Source organism: Microplitis mediator, chromosome 3 (assembly GCF_029852145.1).
Source record: "Microplitis mediator isolate UGA2020A chromosome 3, iyMicMedi2.1, whole genome shotgun sequence".
In the NCBI taxonomy this organism is placed as follows: Eukaryota; Metazoa; Arthropoda; class Insecta; order Hymenoptera; family Braconidae; genus Microplitis; species Microplitis mediator.
Window position 1 is genome coordinate 23,704,074 of NC_079971.1, and position 20,751 is coordinate 23,724,824.

At 28.7% G+C, this 20,751-nt stretch overlaps 1 protein-coding gene across 2 annotated transcripts in view; it reads right to left on the reverse strand.

Annotated features, from left to right (window-relative positions):
- Positions 1-1,108: 1,108 nt before the first annotated feature.
- Positions 1,109-20,751, reverse strand: part of LOC130665160 (potassium voltage-gated channel protein Shaw) — a 37,272-nt gene continuing 17,629 nt past the window's right edge. Inside the window, exons 3-6 of one of the 2 annotated variants that reach the window (XR_008989517.1) lie at positions 20,129-20,323; positions 13,937-14,939; positions 9,667-9,817; positions 1,109-3,453 (exon numbers count right to left, since the gene is read on the reverse strand). Coding sequence is in view for 1 of the 2 variants with exons in the window: in XM_057465450.1 (XP_057321433.1) it covers positions 9,753-9,817; positions 13,937-14,939; positions 20,129-20,323 (1,263 nt within the window). In the remaining variant the exon portion in view is untranslated. Of the gene's footprint in view, positions 3,454-8,924; positions 9,818-13,936; positions 14,940-20,128; positions 20,324-20,751 lie in introns of those variants that run through there. The other variant, XM_057465450.1, reaches the window with a different exon arrangement.

Here is a 20,751-nt window from a genome sequence, read left to right on the forward strand (position 1 = left end):
GAATTTTATTTTTAAAACTTTGTTATATTTTTTATTTTTATTTACGAAAATCATAGTAACGAGTCAACCATTTATTTTTTTTTTAAACATTATATTTTACAAACAATTGTTTTGTTTATTTATTATTATTTTTGTTATTTTGTTATATTTAAACTCTCGTCCTGTTTATCTGCTTAATTTTATTTAATATCACGGGCCAAGGAGCCAAGCACTCAACATATTTTATTAAAATTTTTATTATTTCACAAGCATGATTTTTTTTTTTCTTTCCCTTACATAATTTGTCGTTCGTAATAAGTCATGAGACTTTACTTAAGACATTAATGAAGTTAATTTATTATTAATAATAATTTTTTTTTAAATAATTTATATTATTACTATTTTAAGGAGAGGGCAAGATTTAACTTCATTAAACTCTTAAATTATCAAAAATTACGTAGTACTTTTTTTTTCGATAGTAAAACTTTGTTAGATAATTGCCATAATTTAATTCAACGATGCAATTATTTTATTTTTTTAGTATAAAGAAAATAATTTTTTTTTTTTTTTTTTTTTTTTTTTTTTTTTTTTTAACGCAATCTTATAAAATATTTTACATACTAAATATTGACAATAATATTAATAACTTTCACATTCTTAAAAAAGAGGGCAAAAAAAAAATTTTTTCAAAAATTAATTGACTAAAAATTTTCAAAAATTGATGGAAAAAAAATTTGAAAAAATTTATCGACAAAAATTTTAAAAAATTAATTTTCGAAATATTGTCAAAAATTAATTGACAATAAATTATCAAAAATTAATAGACAGAAAAATTAATACTTTTTTTTTTAAATTCTGGTACTGAAATAAAAAAAAAAATTAGGCAGCAGTAAAAAATTTTTTTTTAATTTTTGAATTTGCCCTCTTGTCTCTGAAAACGATCGAGCAGAAATTCATAATTGATTAAAGATAATTAGATTTATAGTAAAAAAAAAAATTTTTTTTAATTAAAAAATAATAATTATATATAACTGGATTTGGTGTTGATTTAAATATATACTTTAATTATTAAAAGGATACAAAATTTTTTTTTTATTGTGATTATGTGATTATGTTTTGTGTCGTGATGTTAACTTGCGTGTCATATTTATAATAAAAAAAAAAAAAAAAATATTTAGTTTTAAATTTATTATTATTTTTAATCCATACGAGTAAATCTTTCGCGTGACCTAAACCGTGTGCGTGAGTTTTAAAGTTTTTTTTTTTTTATATATATTTTTTTTTCCATTTCTGAAAACATATTCTCGTACATGAATCACAAAGTATGTTCGTGACACACATGATTTTTTTTTAAATCCCTCTCGTCATTAATTTCTTCATTGCTTCCTTTTTTCGCGCATAGAATTTACACAGTACTCGATTTTTTAATCTGTTTGTTTATAAACATATACTTTTATATTTTTTAATTATTTAATATCAGTGCTTACGTGCATTGTGTGTGCCCGTGTCTGGATATGCATTCATTTCCATTATTATTTGACAATCATTTCATGCATTCATTAAATATAATTAACGATTTAATTTAATTACGTTTTTGTGATGCGCCAGAATAAATTAGTTAGATCTGATTACTTTTTAATGAACAGAACCGAGTTAAATATTACGTATTTTTTGTGAATGACATGAAAAAAAAAAAAAATTTCTAGATCTGATTATTAGAAATTTTTCCAATTAATTGGATCTGATTTTTTTTATTAAATGGTTACATTTTATTAACAAAAAGTTTTTAATAATTTTCATTTTTCTAAATTTGATAGTTCAGATCCAATAGTTTGAGTTAGATCCAATAAATTAGATCTGATAAATTAACGACTGATTTTTAATTGTAAGAAAATTATTTCACACTTCAGATCTGAGTTATTAGACATGAAAAGTTTAACTATTTAGATCCATTAGTTTTTTATTGGATCTGTATAATTAGATCTGAAATATTTTAATTCTAATTTTTCATAAAAGATTTAATAGTTAACACTTATTAATTTCTAATTTAGACCACTGACACATTTAGATCTAATTAATATAAAATATGAAGCTTAAATGTAATTAATATTTTTAGATCTAATCGGACACGAATATGTACAATCTTCATAGTTTCAGATCCAATATTATCAGATTCAATTAATGAGAGTAAAAATTTTCTTTTTCCAAACTTTACCCTTTTAATGGATCTACTCGATTTTTTTCACATCCAATTCGACCCAACTCAGTACTGTTATTAGATCTAGAAAATTTTAAATCATCAGATCCAACAATTTAATCTATAATTGGAACTAAAATGGCATTTTTAATCATAAGAAAAATAATTCATCGTGAAATATATACAATCCTTACAATTTCAGATCCAATACTATCAGATCCAATTAATTTGAGTCAAATTTTTCTTTCTCATTTCACAATTTCAATAAATTTACTCGATTTATTAAATTTTTTATATCCAATTAGATCTAACCTTCCATTTTAATCAGATCTTGAAGAAAATTAGAATCATCAGATCTAAAAGTTTAATTTCCATAAGTGAAACTAAAATAAAATTTTTCTTTATAATAAATGTAATTTATCTCGAAATATTTACAGTCCTTAAAATTTCAGATCCAATACTATCAGATCCAATTAATCAGAGTAAATTTTTTTTTTATTTCACAATTTCAATAAATCTACTCGAATTTTTTTACTTTTTATATGCAATTAGATCTAACCCTCCACTTTAATCAGATCTAAAAAAAAATCATCAGATCTAAAAATTTAATTCCCACGAGTGAAACTAAAATAAAATTTTTCTTTATAATAAAAGTAATTAATCTCGAAATATTTACAGTCCCCAAAATTTCAGATCCAATACTATCAGATCCAATTAATTAGATCTAAAAAAATAAAAATCATGAAATTAAAAATTTAATTTCAATAAGTGAAAGTAAAATATTTTTAATCATAATAAAAGTAATTTATGATTAGATCTAATCAATATTCCCCTCAGCTCATATATAATATATATTTTATTACATACATTAACATGAAAAACTTTCATATCTTTCTGCTGACTCCCTGGGCAGAACAAACAAAAGTTTTTGAATATATTTTATACCCATATCCTCTATTCATACAATAAATTAATTAAAAATTAAAAATAACAATTAATGTTAACATTAATACTAATTTTCATATTGTTAGCATCATATATTTAACGAGTTAGTCCGATATATAATACTGGCGAAAAAAAAACCGCTCGAGAGTCACGTTTCCCTCATTGTTCCCTAGTAAAACGACAATTCCCCTTTTTTCACCCTTATAAAAAATTTTTTTTTTCTCTTATTCACATTTTCTTCTCGTTTTGTCTCGAGTTTTTTCATATATTTTTTATACTCTTCAACCTATGCCTCAGCTCTTGTGTTCTGTCGTTTCTCATTTGTTCGTTAACTGAAAAGAATAAGAATAAAAAAAAAAGAATTGATTGCGGCGCCACCCTCGCGAGCGAACAATCGAAAGAGCTCTTTCGTTATCGCAAATCGTTTTTTAGCCACCGAATATTTTAAGAAAAAAAAAAATTTCTAGTGGACACGAGAAAAAAAATTTGAATTTAAAAATTTATCAATTTGTCTTTAAATATAAATATTTATTGTGCTGTACATTTTATCACGTGATATACATTTGTATATATTTTTGTTGCATGGCCTTTTATTTATTTTTCATCCCCATTGAAAAAAAAATTTTAACAAATTTATGAGTGATAGCAATTACTTATGATATATATTGATATTTAAAAATATATAACATTCTCTAGGGCGGGTTTTGATTTTTGAATTTTTACTGCCTATGGGATTGCAAAGAAATTTTTTTTAAAAGAAACGGAGTTCAAAATTTGAAAAAATGGCGCGAGTGGAAACTGGCGGGAAAAATAAAAATTTAAAACCTGACTTTGGACCCAAAATTCCCACCTCACTATCGACTGAAATAATTTCCAAAATTCCATTTTGAATTCCCGATATGTCTATTTGAATTTAAAATTTTAATATCTCATTAGATTTTTTGAAAAATTTAAAAATTTTTTTGTTAATAATTCACTCGATTCAGGTCTTTGTTCTACCGTCGCTACAGGACTTTATTAAAATCGATACCAGAGTAAGCTTCTGAGCACGCGATTACTCGATCATACCCGAATTATTTTTTTAAAATTATTGTTATTTCGTGTTTTTTTTTTAATATATAAGACTTATATGAGGTAAAAGACACATTACCCGCTCACTTTTAATCAGAGTGAGGTTAAACCACACAATATAAATTGCTAAGGAAATGAAAAATCATTTTTTTTTTAGGTTATTTTTTGTAGTTTTGAATATTAGAATATAATTATAATTTAAAGAATAATGTTGATAAGTAATTATTATTAATTTTTAAAATAAGCTCGTGAGTGCACCCATAGTCGCTCACTAAAAGTTGTCATGCGCCATCTCTCGATCAACACATGGCCCCATACTCGCTCAAAGACAATATCAAATTGAACTGTCATGAGTTCATTGATTTGGATAATAATTTATAAAATATATAACTTTATTTTATTTTCACAAATTTAAAATATATATTGAATTACATATAATTATAACAGTTATTAAAAAGTTTAACGTAACCTAAATTTGATGTAACGAACGAACGTTAAAGTAAAAAATGGCCGGCTCTGCGCGATTTTGAAAACAGCCGCTTAATTTAAATTTTTAATAAATTATAAAATACTTTGATACGTCATATTATAATATATTTAGATTCACGAATAATTATTTATCAATGATCATTTTTTTACTTGAAATTTTTTTATATAAAAATTATGAAAACCCATTAATCAGTTAAAGTGAGCGACTAATGGTACTGATCGGGATTTGGGTCTTTTACTTCACATTTCACTTATACATTTCATTTATGTCGAGGCTCATTGTCATTATGTTTAAAATTTGCAATTAACACAACAATTTCATGTTCATATATTTATAAATATATAAGGGGTGTGCAGATAGTACCCCTGACGGATCCGAATTTCCATAAATTACGAGAATTTACCGCATTTTGTCGTAATTTACCGTAAAATACGGTATTTCTACGGCAAATTTGCCGCAATTTACGGTAACTTCCGGCACTTTTTCAGTAGCATGAGGTAATTTATGGTATATACGGTAACTTACCGTAATTTGCGGTATTTTTACAGTAAGCACCGCATGTTTCGTTATTTTTACAGTTTTTACAGCGCAGCAGTTCACTTTACAGTAAAATACCGCAGGCTTGCCGCAATTTTATGGTAAATTACCGTTTTCTCACTGAAAATTTACGGTAAATAAATCGTACATTTACCGTAAAATTCCATTATTTCTAGGCAAATTTGCCACAATTTACGGTAACCTACGGCAATTTTTAGTTACACACGGTAATTTATGGCGTTTATGGTAAAATACGGCAACGTATCGTAATTTGTGGCTTTTGTACCGTAAGCACCGCATGTTTTGTTATTTTTACAGTTTTTACAGCGCAGCAGTTCACTTTACAGTCAAATACCGCAGGCTTGCCGCAATTTTATGGTAAATTACCGGTCTCTCACTGAAAATTTACGGTAAAGAACCGTAAATTTACCGTAAAAATACCGCAATTCTTCGGATAACCGTAAATTACAGTGACTTACAGTAACTTACCGTAAGCTACGTACGTTTTCCCCATTTTTACAGATTTTACAGTACAATGCTTCACTTTAAGGTAACATACTACAGGATTTCCGCAATTTTATGGTAAATTACCGGTCTCTCGCTGAAAATTTACGGTAAAGAACCGTAAATTTACCGTAAAAATACCGCAATTCTTCGGATAACCGTCAATTACAGTGGCTTACAGTAACTTACCGCAAATTACGGTAACTTACCGTAAGCTACGTACGTTTTCCCCATTTTTACAGATTTTACAGTACAATGCTTCACTTTAAGGTAACATACTACAGAATTGCCGCAATTTTATGGTAAATTACCGCCTCTTACTGAAAATTTCCGGTAAAATACCGTACATTTATCGTGAAATACCGCAGTTTTTACTCAAATTGCGGTATTTACCCATAAAATATCGTAATTTCCGGTATTTTACCGTAATTCTTCCAATTACCGTAATTTGGATCCACTAGGAAGTACTCGAATTAAATCGAATCGAAAAATTCTAAATCATTCTAATTATTCGTAAATTCTCTCATTATTTCACTAAAAAATCCGAATATTAGAATTGAACTTAAAATTTCGACTATCAAATTTTCCTTTAACTTCTGATGAACAAAAAAAAAATTACAATAATTTCCTAAGAATTCGAAAATTAACGAGTAATTCGAATTTCAAATTGAATATTTCTCATCGATTCGATACACACAATTTGTACACCCCAAATATATATCTATAAATATATGTGTGCGTGTGTGTGCGTCTGTATATGTGTGAGTTTGGAAAGTTTTCTTTACGTATAAAATCCAACGGGTGAAAGAAAGCGGGTAGAAAAAAAGCATAAAGAACTCGGGGTAAGAGCGAAAAGACCCAGGGGGTGAGTGAGTGTAAGGGTGGGAATAAAAACAGGGATAGAATCTAAGGGAAAAACTCTGACACGGGTATATATGGGCAGGGGAGAAAAAGTTGCCCGAGTGATATGTCGATATAAAGAAGAATAAATCATCTATTGGATATTATTGTATTGAGGGTTATTTTTATACATGTGTATATATATTTTTCTGTTTATATACTTTCGTATTGATATTTTTAATCAAACGCTTTTTTAAAATAATATTTTTCTTCGCTTACTGAACTTTTATCCTCGTCCATTTCCGATAATCATTTTTTTACCGCAGCAAAGAACAAATTTTTTTTTTTATTCCAGCAAATTTTAATCATTAGTGTAAATTTGAATTTTTTTTAAATTTCCCGCTTCTTGTAAATTCACTCTACCCGACATTTTATCGTCATATTTAATATAAATTCTTCACTATTGTAATTAATATTCCATTTATTAATAATTTTAAGAAATCGATTATTGAATATCAATATTTCAGTATATATATTTATATATACATATATATGTATATTTATATGTATCAGTATTGTATTTGATAAACCTAGCTCGAAGCATTTCGTTCACTTAAAAGTCTAGTTATATATATATATATATATAACATTCCGTTAATCGACAAATGGAATCGAGAATAAAAAAAAAAAAAAAAAAAAAAAAAAGAAATTGGTATCCAGCCATCACACGAAATAGTAAAGTGTAAAATATACGAGTTGACATTCGATTTTGCGAACAAAATACGTCTCAGGCCTTGTGGTTATTTTATTATTATTATTTATTTATTTTTTTTTTTTGACCGAGGGTATGATTGATGATTGGTCCCAGCAGCGTTATGGGGTTCGGGAAGAAGCTTTCAATGTGTTTCGAATAACTCATAGTGTCTATCCCTAACCTAATTTATTTATTATATTTAAATAAAAAAAAAAAAAAAAAAAAAAAAAAAAAAATATATTTGAAACTCAGCGAATAGGATTCGAACCTACCGCGTTTGGAACCAAACTCAGATAGACAAAGCTACGGTTTTTTTTTTATATTTAAATCAATTGTCCCCGAATTATTGTCTTTTATTATTTTTTTTATCTTTTTTTTTTTATTTTATGTCTACGCGTTAATTATTTGCGATAAATCGAAAACAGTCGGAGTCGATTTGTGTTACAATATTTAGTCATTTTTTATTTTTAATTACTGCTGACTATTGTTGAGTATTGGGCTGACAGAAAGCGAGAAAAAAGATGAGCGATAAATGTATGATTGAAAAAAAAAAAAAAAAAAAAAAAAAATTAAAAAGAGCATTTGGTAAAAGCGGAGCAAATTAAATTCACTAGATTCGTCTCTTATTGACATTTACCGAGTGGAAAACTTTTTCTATAATCCGTAATTTTAATTTTCGTTTAACGTTTTTTTTTTTTTTTTCTATCTGACATAATTCATAAGCTTCCTTTTGTTATATTAAGCGTGTCATCTTTATATATTTCCACTGATCGAGATAGTAATGGAGGGATTTATTTTTTATTATTATTATTTTTTAATTAATGGGAATTGTTTTTTTTTTTTTTTTGGTGATAAAGGACGTGATGATTGTCCAAACGCGGGGTTGATTTTGTAAATTTAATAATAGATATAAACTATCACTGAAGCAGCTAATAATTTTTTTTTCATACTGGCTAAATATTATTTTTTTTAATTATTTTTCTGAGTTACTGCACTTTTACATAAAAAAAAAAAAAAAAAAATTTCACTGGGATTCGAACCCACGACCTAAGACGCTGAGAACAAAGGAAATCAACAAAATGAGTTTCTAGTGAAAAATGGGTCGGGAAATTTTTGTTTTTTAAATTTTGCAGAGTAAATGCAAGTGGGGAAATTGGGCCACAAATTTCCCATGAAAAAAAATAATTGCCGTTAAAAAATTAATTAATTTAAATTTTGAATTTCCTGCAGCCATTTTACCTCACGTTGAATTTTTTCAATGGTGAAATTTCTATAAAATATTAATTTAGTAAAAGTGAAAAAAAAAAAAAAAAAAAAAAAATGCCGAGATTCGAACCTACGGCCTAAGAATCCAAGCTGACGAGAACAAAGGAAATAACAAAAATCACTTTGTAGTGAAAGATGGGTCTCAAAAAAAATTTTTCTTAATTAACCAGAGTAAAAATTTGCAAGTGGGGCAAATTGGGCTGTCCATTTCCAATTAAAAAAATTTCATTGTCATCAAAGAATTATTTAATTTAAATTTTGAATTTCCCGCCATTTCACTACAATTTAAATTTTATCAATGGTCAAGTTTCTATAAAATATTGTTTTAGTAGAAGAAAATAACAAAAATGACCCCGACAGGATTCGAACCCAAGACTTTTACTGACCGGTATAGAAAAAGTGCAGTAACTGCAAGTAATCCATTGGCTTAATAAATAAAAGTAATTAACGATAATTATAAACAATAGAAAAATAAAAAATAATATAAATAAATTCATATATATATAAATATATATGTGTTAATGGCAAAAAGGCAGCGTGGATAGGTTTATTCGACCGGAAATACTCTCTTTGATAAGACATATGTATGAGTGATTGGATAATCAATCACGTGTCGATGTAAAGAGAAATTTGGTCATATATATATTATATACATATTATTAGTAATATAGTAAAAGGGTAAATATTTAATGTAGATGCAATCACGCCTCCCTTTTATCTATTAAAACATTTATCAGTAATCAATTATATCACTAATTAAATTATTTAATTACATTACATGGTCCGCGCCTCGTACTCATTTCTCCTCGATCTTGGACACATTTTTAAAATTATTATTATTTATTATTTATTTATTTACGACCTGGTTAACTCTAATTTAAGTCATTAGCTATCTAATGTACACTCACTCATTCACTTTATTTTATCTAATTATTTGTTCAATTGTTCGTTTGTTTTCTTGGTTAGTGATCTGATTATTATTTTTATCCGCGATAATTTGATCTGCGAGGACCCTAACTCGTAAATTATTAGTAACACAATCGATAGCACACACGTTTTTTAGTTTATTTTATATTTACTCACACAAGTGTCTCGTTAACTGGCATTATTTTATCGAAAATCTCTAATGACGAACGCAGTGGCAGTGGAGGTGAGGTTTTATTTCAATACTAGCCCAGGCCACTTGACGATTTGGTCCCGTTAGTTCGTAAATTTGAGTTTCTTCTGTCGTCGTCTGAAACAAAGAAATTTTGAAATTTGAATTTGAAATAAAAATGAAAATTTTTATTTTAAGTTGGGCCAGACAAAAATCTAAATGAGGAGTTTTGTTGATTATAATTTTTTATGGTAACTATCTCTATAATGATACGGTAATAATTACCAAGAGAGTGTAGTAATAATTACTATAATAGTATGGTAATAATTACCATAGAGTATAATAACCATTACTTTAATATGAAGAATTTCTAAATGTTATGGTAATTATTACCAGAATTTTTTGGTAATGATTACCACAATAGTATAGTAATAATTACCGTACTATAATAGTAATCATTACAATAACATTGTGGTAATTATGATCATAATAGTATAGTAGCCATAACCATACTTTCATAGTAACTATTACTATGCTATCATAGTAACCGTTACCATACTATCATAGTCACCATGACCGTGCTATGATAGTAACTATAATCATAATAGTATGGTAATTATTACCATGATATGAAGAATTTCTAAATGTTATGGTAATTATTACCAGAATTTTTTGGTAATGATTACCACAATAGTATAGTAATAATTACCGTACTATAATAGTAATCATTACAATAACATTGTGGTAATTATGATCATAATAGTATAGTAGCCATAACCATACTTTCATAGTAACTATTACTATGCTATCATAGTAACTGTTACCATACTATCATAGTCACCATGACCGTGCTATGATAGTAACTATAATCATAATAGTATGGTAATTATTACCATGGTATGAAGAATTTCTAAATGTTATGGTAATTATTACCAGAATATTATAGTAATGATTACCACAATAGTATAGTAATGATTACCATACTTTAATAGTAATCATTACAATAACATTGTGGTAATTATTATCATAATAGTATAGTAACCATAACCATACTTTCATAGTAACTATTACTATGCTATCATAGCAAACGTTACCATACTATCATAGTAACCATAACCATAATAGTGTAGTAACTATTACCATGATATGAAGAATTTCTAAATTTATGGTAAGTATTACAATAATATTATGGTAATGATTACCACAATAGTATGCTAACCGTTACTATACTACCATAGTAACCATTAGAATAAAATTATGGTAACTATTACCATAAAATATGGTAATAATTACTATGATAGTATAGTTACAATCACAGTAATAGAATGGTAACCATTACCGCACGATCACAGTAACTATTACCATGCTAGCATAATAACTGTCACCATACTATTATAGTAACCGTTATCATACTATCATAGTCACCATTACCGTGCTATCATAGTAACTATAATCATAATAGTATGGTAATTATTACCATGATATGACGAATTTCTAAATTTATGGCAATTATTACAATAATATTATGGTAATAATTACCACAATAGTATGCTAACCATTACTATACTACCATAGTAACCATTACAATAAAATTATGGTAATTATTACTATAATATATGGTAATAATTATTATATTAGTATAATAACAATTACAATAAAAGTATGGTAACTATTACAATAATATGAAGAATTTTTTTATTTATGGTAATTATTAAAATAATATTATGGTAATGATTACCACAATAGTATGCTAATCATTACTATACTACCATAGTAACCATCACAATAAAATTATGGTAACTATTACCATAATATATGGTAATAATTACTATAATAGTATAGTTACAATTACAGTAATAAAATGGTAACTATTACCGTATTATCACAGTAACTATTATCATGCTAGCATAATAACTGTCACCATACTATCATAGTAAATGTTATCATAATAGTATGATTATAATTCCCATAATATGAAAAATTTATAAATGTCATTGTAATCATTACTATATTATATGGTAATAATTATTTTATAAGTATAGTAACAATTACAACAACAGTATGGTAATAATTCCTATAACATGAATAATTTCGAAATGTCATGGTAATTATTACTATAATATTATTGTAACGATTTCCCTAGTAGTATAGTAATAATAACCATAACATTATGGTAATAATTCTCAATATAACATTAAAATTTTTTAAATGTTACGGTAATTATTATCATAATATTATGGTAACAATTACCACAATAACATGACATTTATTACCACAATCTTAAGAAACTAAATGCAGAATGAAACTCATATACATAGAAATGGTTACCAGAATTAGTACGGGCGCCAATTCTATAATCAAAATTCGAAAAATGACTTATTATCATTCGATACAGAAACTATTTTCACAGAATATTGTAATCGTTACCGTAAATTTATCTCCGTATATAAACTTTAATAATTAATCAGCACAAATAAATTGATAGTCGTTGACAATATCGAACAAAACAACTATTAATTACCACAGGTCAAGTGGCTCAAACAGATATATCACATGGGTGTAGATACAAAGACCTGGAAGAATCGTCTAGGTCTAGAGAATGTTGTGGTTTTCGCGGTCTTCTGATTAAATAATGACAGTAAAGTAGTATTACAAAGTATGTAGGCGAGGTAGTTGTTATATATATGCAACAAGAGTTAGTGAGTTTCCCCTAAAGGCAACAGGATATTACTCGATGTATAATATAATTACATTAATAATTTATCCCCAGGCTGGAAAAACTTTTGTCTAACTCAGCATCTTGTTATTTTATTAATACACAGTAAATTTTACCGCTTCTTTTGATATTAATACCTCATATTTTAAATCACGAATCATATCTATTGTGGTTAGATAAATTTTTTCACGTGTCCGATGCTTTTGGGCGCCAGAAAAAACCCGCCCTGCTAAAATAGAACGTAAATGCATCAGAAAAGTGGTGACATCTATGAGTATTTTGACGTATGACAAACTCGATTAACTTTCGCCGAAACATTTATAGGGTGGACACTACATATATATATATATATAGTGTGTAGTATGTAGTGTGGGAGGTATAATTAAGCTCGAACGACGCTAGTGTGCGGTTTCGTCATAATAGAAAATGTCAATATTAATTGGAAAATGTTTATCGGTTATATTGGATAAACTCTGGGTTTCAAATTCCACTTATATGACCTACGGCTAACTGACCGTATCCATTCATATGAAGTTATTATTATTTTTAATTATGGCTCTTGGGTTTGTAGTTAATGAAAAGTCAATTAATGCAGGCTAATTAAATACACGGGGGTAAAAATCCACAGTAATGATTACAAAATTTTAGAAAAATACTTTTTCCGTCGACTCCCGCATGAAAATAGCATATATGATAAATATATATGGAAAAATATATAATCAATATGTAAGTGGCCAAAAACGATATATATTTTCTTATATATAATATAGTAAGCTTTAATATAATTAATTATATACGTAAGTTTATAAGTCAATACATGTATTATATATATTTATAATCATATATGTAAACTTATAAGTTTTCAAATATATAAATAATATATAATATATTGAAGTTATATGGGAATATATGAAATCATATAAGAGAAAACATATATAGAAATATAATAAAATCGGCCAAAATCTATATATAGTTCTATATAAGATTTCATGTATTGGCACATATATATTTATATCTGTAACATATATTTTTTAATATATGTTTATCATATATGATATTTTCATGCAGGCTCGTGGCGCCCATGATCGAAATTTTTTGTTTACCCGGAAAAAAATTCTTCGTTAAAATTTCATGAAATTTTATGCTGAAAATGGCCTGATAAAATTTGAAAAAATTCGACAGTCAGTAAATACTTTTTTAAAAAATTTTATATAACAAAAAAAAATTGCAACTATATTTTACGAGTTAATCTAATGGATAAAGGCATTAGTGAGACTAATTATGTTTTTTATCGATAAAAAAATTCCGGCGACTGCTGGGCTCGAACCCAAGTCCTTCCGATTCTAAGTCCTCGCTGCTATCCACTGCGCCGACCCACTTGATTTAACTTTTTAAAATTTCATAAAAAAATTTTTTCCCGCGCATTTTCAAATTCGATTTAAATCATTCCTTTTTTACGAACATGAAAACAAAGCCCTCATTTCGCCCGGCCCAGAACCCAACTAACCCTCAATGGGTCCAGTAAAATTGTGACCACTAACCTTTGATAGCAAATGGATCCTTCGGATGATTCGTCTTGATGGCATTCATCCTCCTGTTCTGCGGAGTAATCATGGTTCCACTTCCGCCCCCACTCCCGATCCCCCCGCTTCCCGGAGGCAGTAGGGCAGTCTGTGGAGTACAGGCAGTACCACCATGACTAGTAGCCTGCCCTGCGGCCCCCGGAACTCCAGGACGCACCCTAGGTTGTTCCACCGGAAATACTCGACGCCTCTTCTTGGGCAGCTTGGCTCGCGCCTGCGTGTGACTGTAATACATAGCAAAGTTGCTAACGATCACGGGCACCGGCAGGGCGATGGTTAGGACACCAGCCAGTGCACACAGTGCACCAACAAACATTCCCACATATGTTTTGGGTACCATATCACCATAACCTACAGTGGTCATAGTGACTAGGGCCCACCAGAGACCCAAAGGTATGCTCTTGAAGTCATTGTGTGGATTTGTTTGTATCCTCTCGGCGTAATAGACCAAGCTGGCGAAGATGACGATGCCGAGGACTAGGAAGAATACCAACAGGGTCAGCTCCTTAGCAGACGCTCTGAACGTCTGTATCAGTATCTTAAGTCCCGACGAATGTCGCGTTAACTTAAACAGTCTCATTATACGGATTATGCTGAAGAACTCCAGGATATCTGCGTTCTCGAGATGCGACGCGAACTTCTGCAGCGCCAAGTCAATATAAAAACTCAGTGTGGCTATCATGTCTATCAGGTTCACTGAGGACTTGATGAACTCGCAGCGATTCGGGCTCGCTGTTATCCGGGTCAAGAATTCGATAGTGAACCATCCGTTGCAAAGTGCTTCTACGTAGAAAAATGCAACGTGGGCATTTGTGTGCTCCTTGTCGATGTGTGTCGTCGTACGGTTACCTTTTCTTACGACGTTGTTCGTTATCACGGGAACCCGCATGTCTGGATGAGTCTTAAGGCAAAATGATAAAATTGATACGCAAATAAAGAAGACGGATATCACGCCAATTATCTGTGGAAATAAAAATAACAATATTGTTTTTAGCCATTGCGTTGAGAAATTTTGATAGGGCGCCATTTTACAAGGAGGTTTGAAGGGATGGGCGCCAATTGGTTGAGGAATAGGACGTAGGACTAATTGGAACTTTTGGTGATTTCTATTGAGAGAATGTTGAATTACGGCAGTCTATTAATTTATCGGGCTTAAGCGTGTCTGCTAATAAACCGGGAGTCAATGAAGGAGGGAAATGTGAGGGGAATGTTGAGGAAGAAGGAGTCAGGGGTCGGTTCCACTAATGATTAAACATTGGCAGTACGTGTGAAATACAAAACCCACTTTGAATTTGTATTGATTTACACGGAGCGAGGGGTTCGCTAAATCAATTGATATTTTATGTATTCATAATAAGTATGACGATCAATAATTAATTACGCTGTGAATATGAGATACTAATTGATTAATTAATGTGGCGAAATCTATTATTAAACGGAGAGAAAATTATGGTAACAGTTCCTAATACGTTTATTAAATTTCAACCCTTAATGATATGGTAATGATTACTGTGATAGTATCATTACTATTACCATGATATTATAGTTACCATTGACATGATACTGTGGTAATGATTTCCATTTAATGGTAATGGTTACCATACGAGTATGATTATAATTACTACAATAGTATTGGTTACCGTAATAGTATACTAATGACTACTATGATGGTATTAGTTACTGTAATAGTTTGGTAATGATTACTATGATAGTATGGTAACCATTAACATGATACTATGGTAATGATTTCCATTCAATGGTAATGGTTATGATAATGGTATAGTAATGAGTACTATTATGGTATTGGTTACTGTAATAGTATGGTAATGACTACTATGATAGTATTGGGTACTATGATAGTATGGTCATTATTACTATGATAGTAATGGTTACTATACTAGCATGGTAATGACTACTATGATAGTCTTGGGTACTATAATAGTGTGCTAATAATGACTGTGATAGTATTGGGTACATGATAGTATGGTAATGATTACTATGATAACATGGTGATGACTACTATGATAGTATTAGGTACTATAATAGTGTGGTAATAATTACTATGATAGTATTGGGTACTATGATAGTATGGTAATTATTACTATGATAGTAATGGTTACTATACTAGCATGGTAATGACTACTATGATAGCCTTGGGTACTATAATAGTGTGCTAATAATTACTATGATAGTATTGGGTACATGATAGTATGGTAATGATTACTATGATAGTATTGGGTACTATGATAGTATGGTAATTATTACTATGATAGTAATGGTTACTATACTAGCATGGTGATGACTACTATGATAGTATTAGTTACTATAATGGTGTGGTAATAATTACTATGATAGTATGGTAATGATTACTATGATAGTATTGGGTACTATGATAGTATGGTAATTATTACTATGATAGTAATGGTTACTATACTAGCATGGTAATGACTACTATGATAGTCTTGGGTACTATAATAGTGTGCTAATAATTACTATGATAGTATTGGGTACATGATAGTATGGTAATGATTACTATGATAACATGGTGATGACTACTATGATAGTATTAGGTACTATAATAGTGTGGTAATAATTACTATGATAGTATTGGGTACTATGATAGTATGGTAATGATTACTATGATAGTATTGGGTACTATGATAGTATGGTAATTATTACTATGATAGTAATGGTTACTATACTAGCATGGTGATGACTACTATGATAGTATTAGTTACTATAATGGTGTGGTAATAATTACTATGATAGTATGGTAATGATTACTATGATAGTATTGGGTACTATAATATGATGATAATTATTACTATGATAGTAATGGTTACTATACTAGCATGGTGATGACTACTATGATAGTATTAGTTACTATAATGGTGTGGTAATAATTACTATGATAGTATTGGGTACTATAATAGCATGGAAATGATTACTATGATAGTGTTGGTTACTATACTAGCATGGTGATGACTACTATAATAGTATTAGTTACTATAATAGCATGGTAACCATTACCGTGATAATATCATCGTAAATATCACCATGGTATTATGACAACTATCCACACAATGAATGTGAATCAATATCATAATGTCATGGTAATAACTACCATGCTATTAGTGATCCAACAATGCTATTATGGTAATTATAACTATATTATCATGGTAATTATTACCATAATTTTTCAGGAACTATTCCGATATCGCATAGAATTGAAATCTATCTTAATATGAATGGTCACCAAGACTAGAATGGGCGCCACCCTTATAATCTATATTAAAAAAAAACTTTTTATCGCACAGTACGGGATCTGTTTCCCCACTATATTGTAATTGTTACCGTAACTTTTTCTCCGTGTATCTTTTTTCGAACTAAGACCGATGTTTAGCAATTTCTACCTCGGATTTTGGGGAAAATGTTTTTCTCCGTGTAAATGTCAAGGGAATGCAGTGAAAATGAAGTTGGGATGTAGGACAGTCGGCATTACCGCATAAGTACACGGAGATGACTGGATAGAATGTTGATAACAAAAAGCGTTGGCACGGCAATGAGTTAACTGTAACCCACATGATCGAATCAATGACAGGCAAATTACTGTACATCTATATATCAAACTGAAACTAAATGACGTGCAGTGTGTAGATATCACTGAACTATTTGCGTTTGTGGTTCATTGCATGCTTAGGGTTTTAAAATTTAATTTCAAAATCGATAGCTTTTGAATAAATTTGCTTATGTAATTAAATAAAGGCATTAAAAATCACTTGCAATGGAAACTGTTACGAAATTTTACATATGTTCCAGTCGATAATTGAAATTTACCTTCGAAATTTATTCAAAATTTTTTTTTTAATTCGATTTTTGTTAACACCCGAAAAATTTCCGTTTCCAGACAAAAAAAAAATTATCAAATTTTTATTCAGTTTATCAGCGCGAATTATGAATTTATTTTATGGCTCGACTATCAAAGATACGATAAAAATTTATAGAGAATAAAATTTTATAAAAAAAATTATTCGTTAAATTTTTTATTAAACTCAATATTTTAAAAGTTATTTCCGTTTTAGCTTAAAAAAAAAATTATATAAATATATATGATGTAAAATGAGATAAAATGAAAATCGATAGATAGAAGCAGAGATAAAAAAGTGTTTATCACAAAAAAAAATCTAGTGCATCCGGACAATTCAATCGATGATTAAATGTGTTCAGTAGAGTACAAATTATATAAGTATATGTATTTTTAAATCAACATATATGTATTTATATATATGAATATATGAAACTATATTAATGTAAATATGGAGAATAAATGATATACATTTACATGATGAATTGTATTATCGATAAATAATGTTTAAGTGTTTGTATTTAATTAATGGAGACAGTTTCACAGTTTGTTATCAGTCAGCAAATACATTTAGCAAATTAGTTGAACAGTTAATTAAATTATGTCAAAAAAAAACGAGTGATATTTACATAAGAACAGGTGCAATAAAATAAAATACAAAACTGACAGCTTCCAACTTCGAATAGAAAAGGTCACGCATAAAAAAAGTGTTGGGTTTTTTCCGGGAAAAAAATATATGATCATATATGAAGAGTGTGTATCTGATTATATAAGAAATTTGGCCCTACAAAATCGTATGATCATATGTGATCATATATGGTCGTATATGATCATATATAGTCATCCGTGAACACATCTGTTCATATATGATTGCATATGAAGAGTCTATATCCGATCATATAAGAAAATTCGCCTTACAAATTCTTATGATCATATTTTATCATAAATGGTCGTATATGATCATATATAGTCATCCGTGAACACATCTGTTCATATATGATCATATATATGAAGAGTCTCTATGTCTGATCATACAAGAAAATTGGCCTTACAAATTTTTATGATCATATGTGATCATATATGGCCGTATATGATCATATGTGATCATATATGGCCGTACATGATCATATATATTCATATGTGTATACATATATTCATATATGATCGCATATGAAGAGTCTATATCTGATTATATCAGAAATTTGGCCTTACAAAATCGAATGATCATGTGCGATCATATATGGTCGTATATGATCATATATAGTCATATGCGAACACATCTGTTCATATATGATCATATATGAAGAGTCTATATCTGATTATATAAGAAATTTGGCCCTACAAAATCGTATGATCACATGTGATCATATATGGCCGTATATGATCATATATAGTCATCCGTGAACACATCTGTTCATATATGATCACATATGAAAAGTCTATATCTGATTACATAAGAAAATTAGCCTTATAAAATCTTATGATTATATATCATTATATATGATCATATATTGCCTTGTACGTACATATATTGTCTTATATGATCATATATAGTATATATGCAAATTTGAGAATAACTATTTAACTAAAAAATAATGTTCAAATTTTACTGTTCATTAACTTTGATCGAAATAAATGAATCGTAAATAAGTTTCATGCTTCTTCATATACAAACATATGTGAATATATATGAATCTGAGTATATACGACCAAATATGAATTTTTTTACTCTGTCGTCTTGGATATGTTATTAACATATAAGTCCATATATGATTACATGATTCATATATATGATCATATATCGAGCATATATGTCTATATTACGGTATATATGAGCATATATATTCATATATGATGCTTCAAAAAATCTGTCTAAGATTATGTCTGACATATGATCTATATATGATCACTCGATACATGCAAATCATATATGATTAGATGTAGATCATATATGATCATGATCACATATTTATCATATATGATCACATATGAATCATATATGATCATGATCACATATTTATCATATATGATCACATATGAATCATATATGATCATGATCACATATTTATCATATATGATCACATATGAATCATATATGATCATGATCACATATTTATCATATATGATCACATATGAATCATAAGTGATCACATGCAATCACATAAGTTTCATAAATGATCACATATGATCACATATGAATCGTATATGATCATGTACATATATATTTTTTCCGGATTTTGATGAATGCTATATGTGGTGTATAGATGCATATATTTATTACCGACCTTGGCTGCATTTGAGGAATAAGGTTCGTCGAATAATGACCACATTTTAGGCTTGAGCTTTTGCCACCACGTAAGACGATTCTCGTAATAGGCCTCTTCGAATCCAAATTTACGGGCCAATTCTTCATCACTGGGCTTCTCTGTGTCCAGATCCAGTCTGTCAAGGACCGTTAAGGTTTCTTGTGTGTCTCGATGCTAAGGCATTTTAATAATAAATTATTAATATTAAGTAATGTAAAGAAAGTTTAAATTTAAAAAAATCAAATGGGAATTGGGGAATATGAAGTTAAATCAGTAATTAATTATTCGTTCTTTGATTAAGTAAAAGAAATATTCAAACATTTACTTAAAAAGATTTCAAAGCTCTTAATTGAGTTAAGAAAAGTTATTATGAAACTTTTGTCCCACATTTCGGCAATGCAGATGCCGTTTTTACGTCTGTACATTCTTATTGTGAAAGTCGATAATTTTTTTTGCGAACTCCTAGAACTAAGGAATTGAAATTTTTCCAAATTTTTGAATCCAAAAAACTCAACCCGCAATTCAGTAAAAATTATGTCCTATTTTTGAAAATTTTTGTCATTGTGTAACAAAAAAGAAGCCTTCAATTTCAGCGAAAGTGA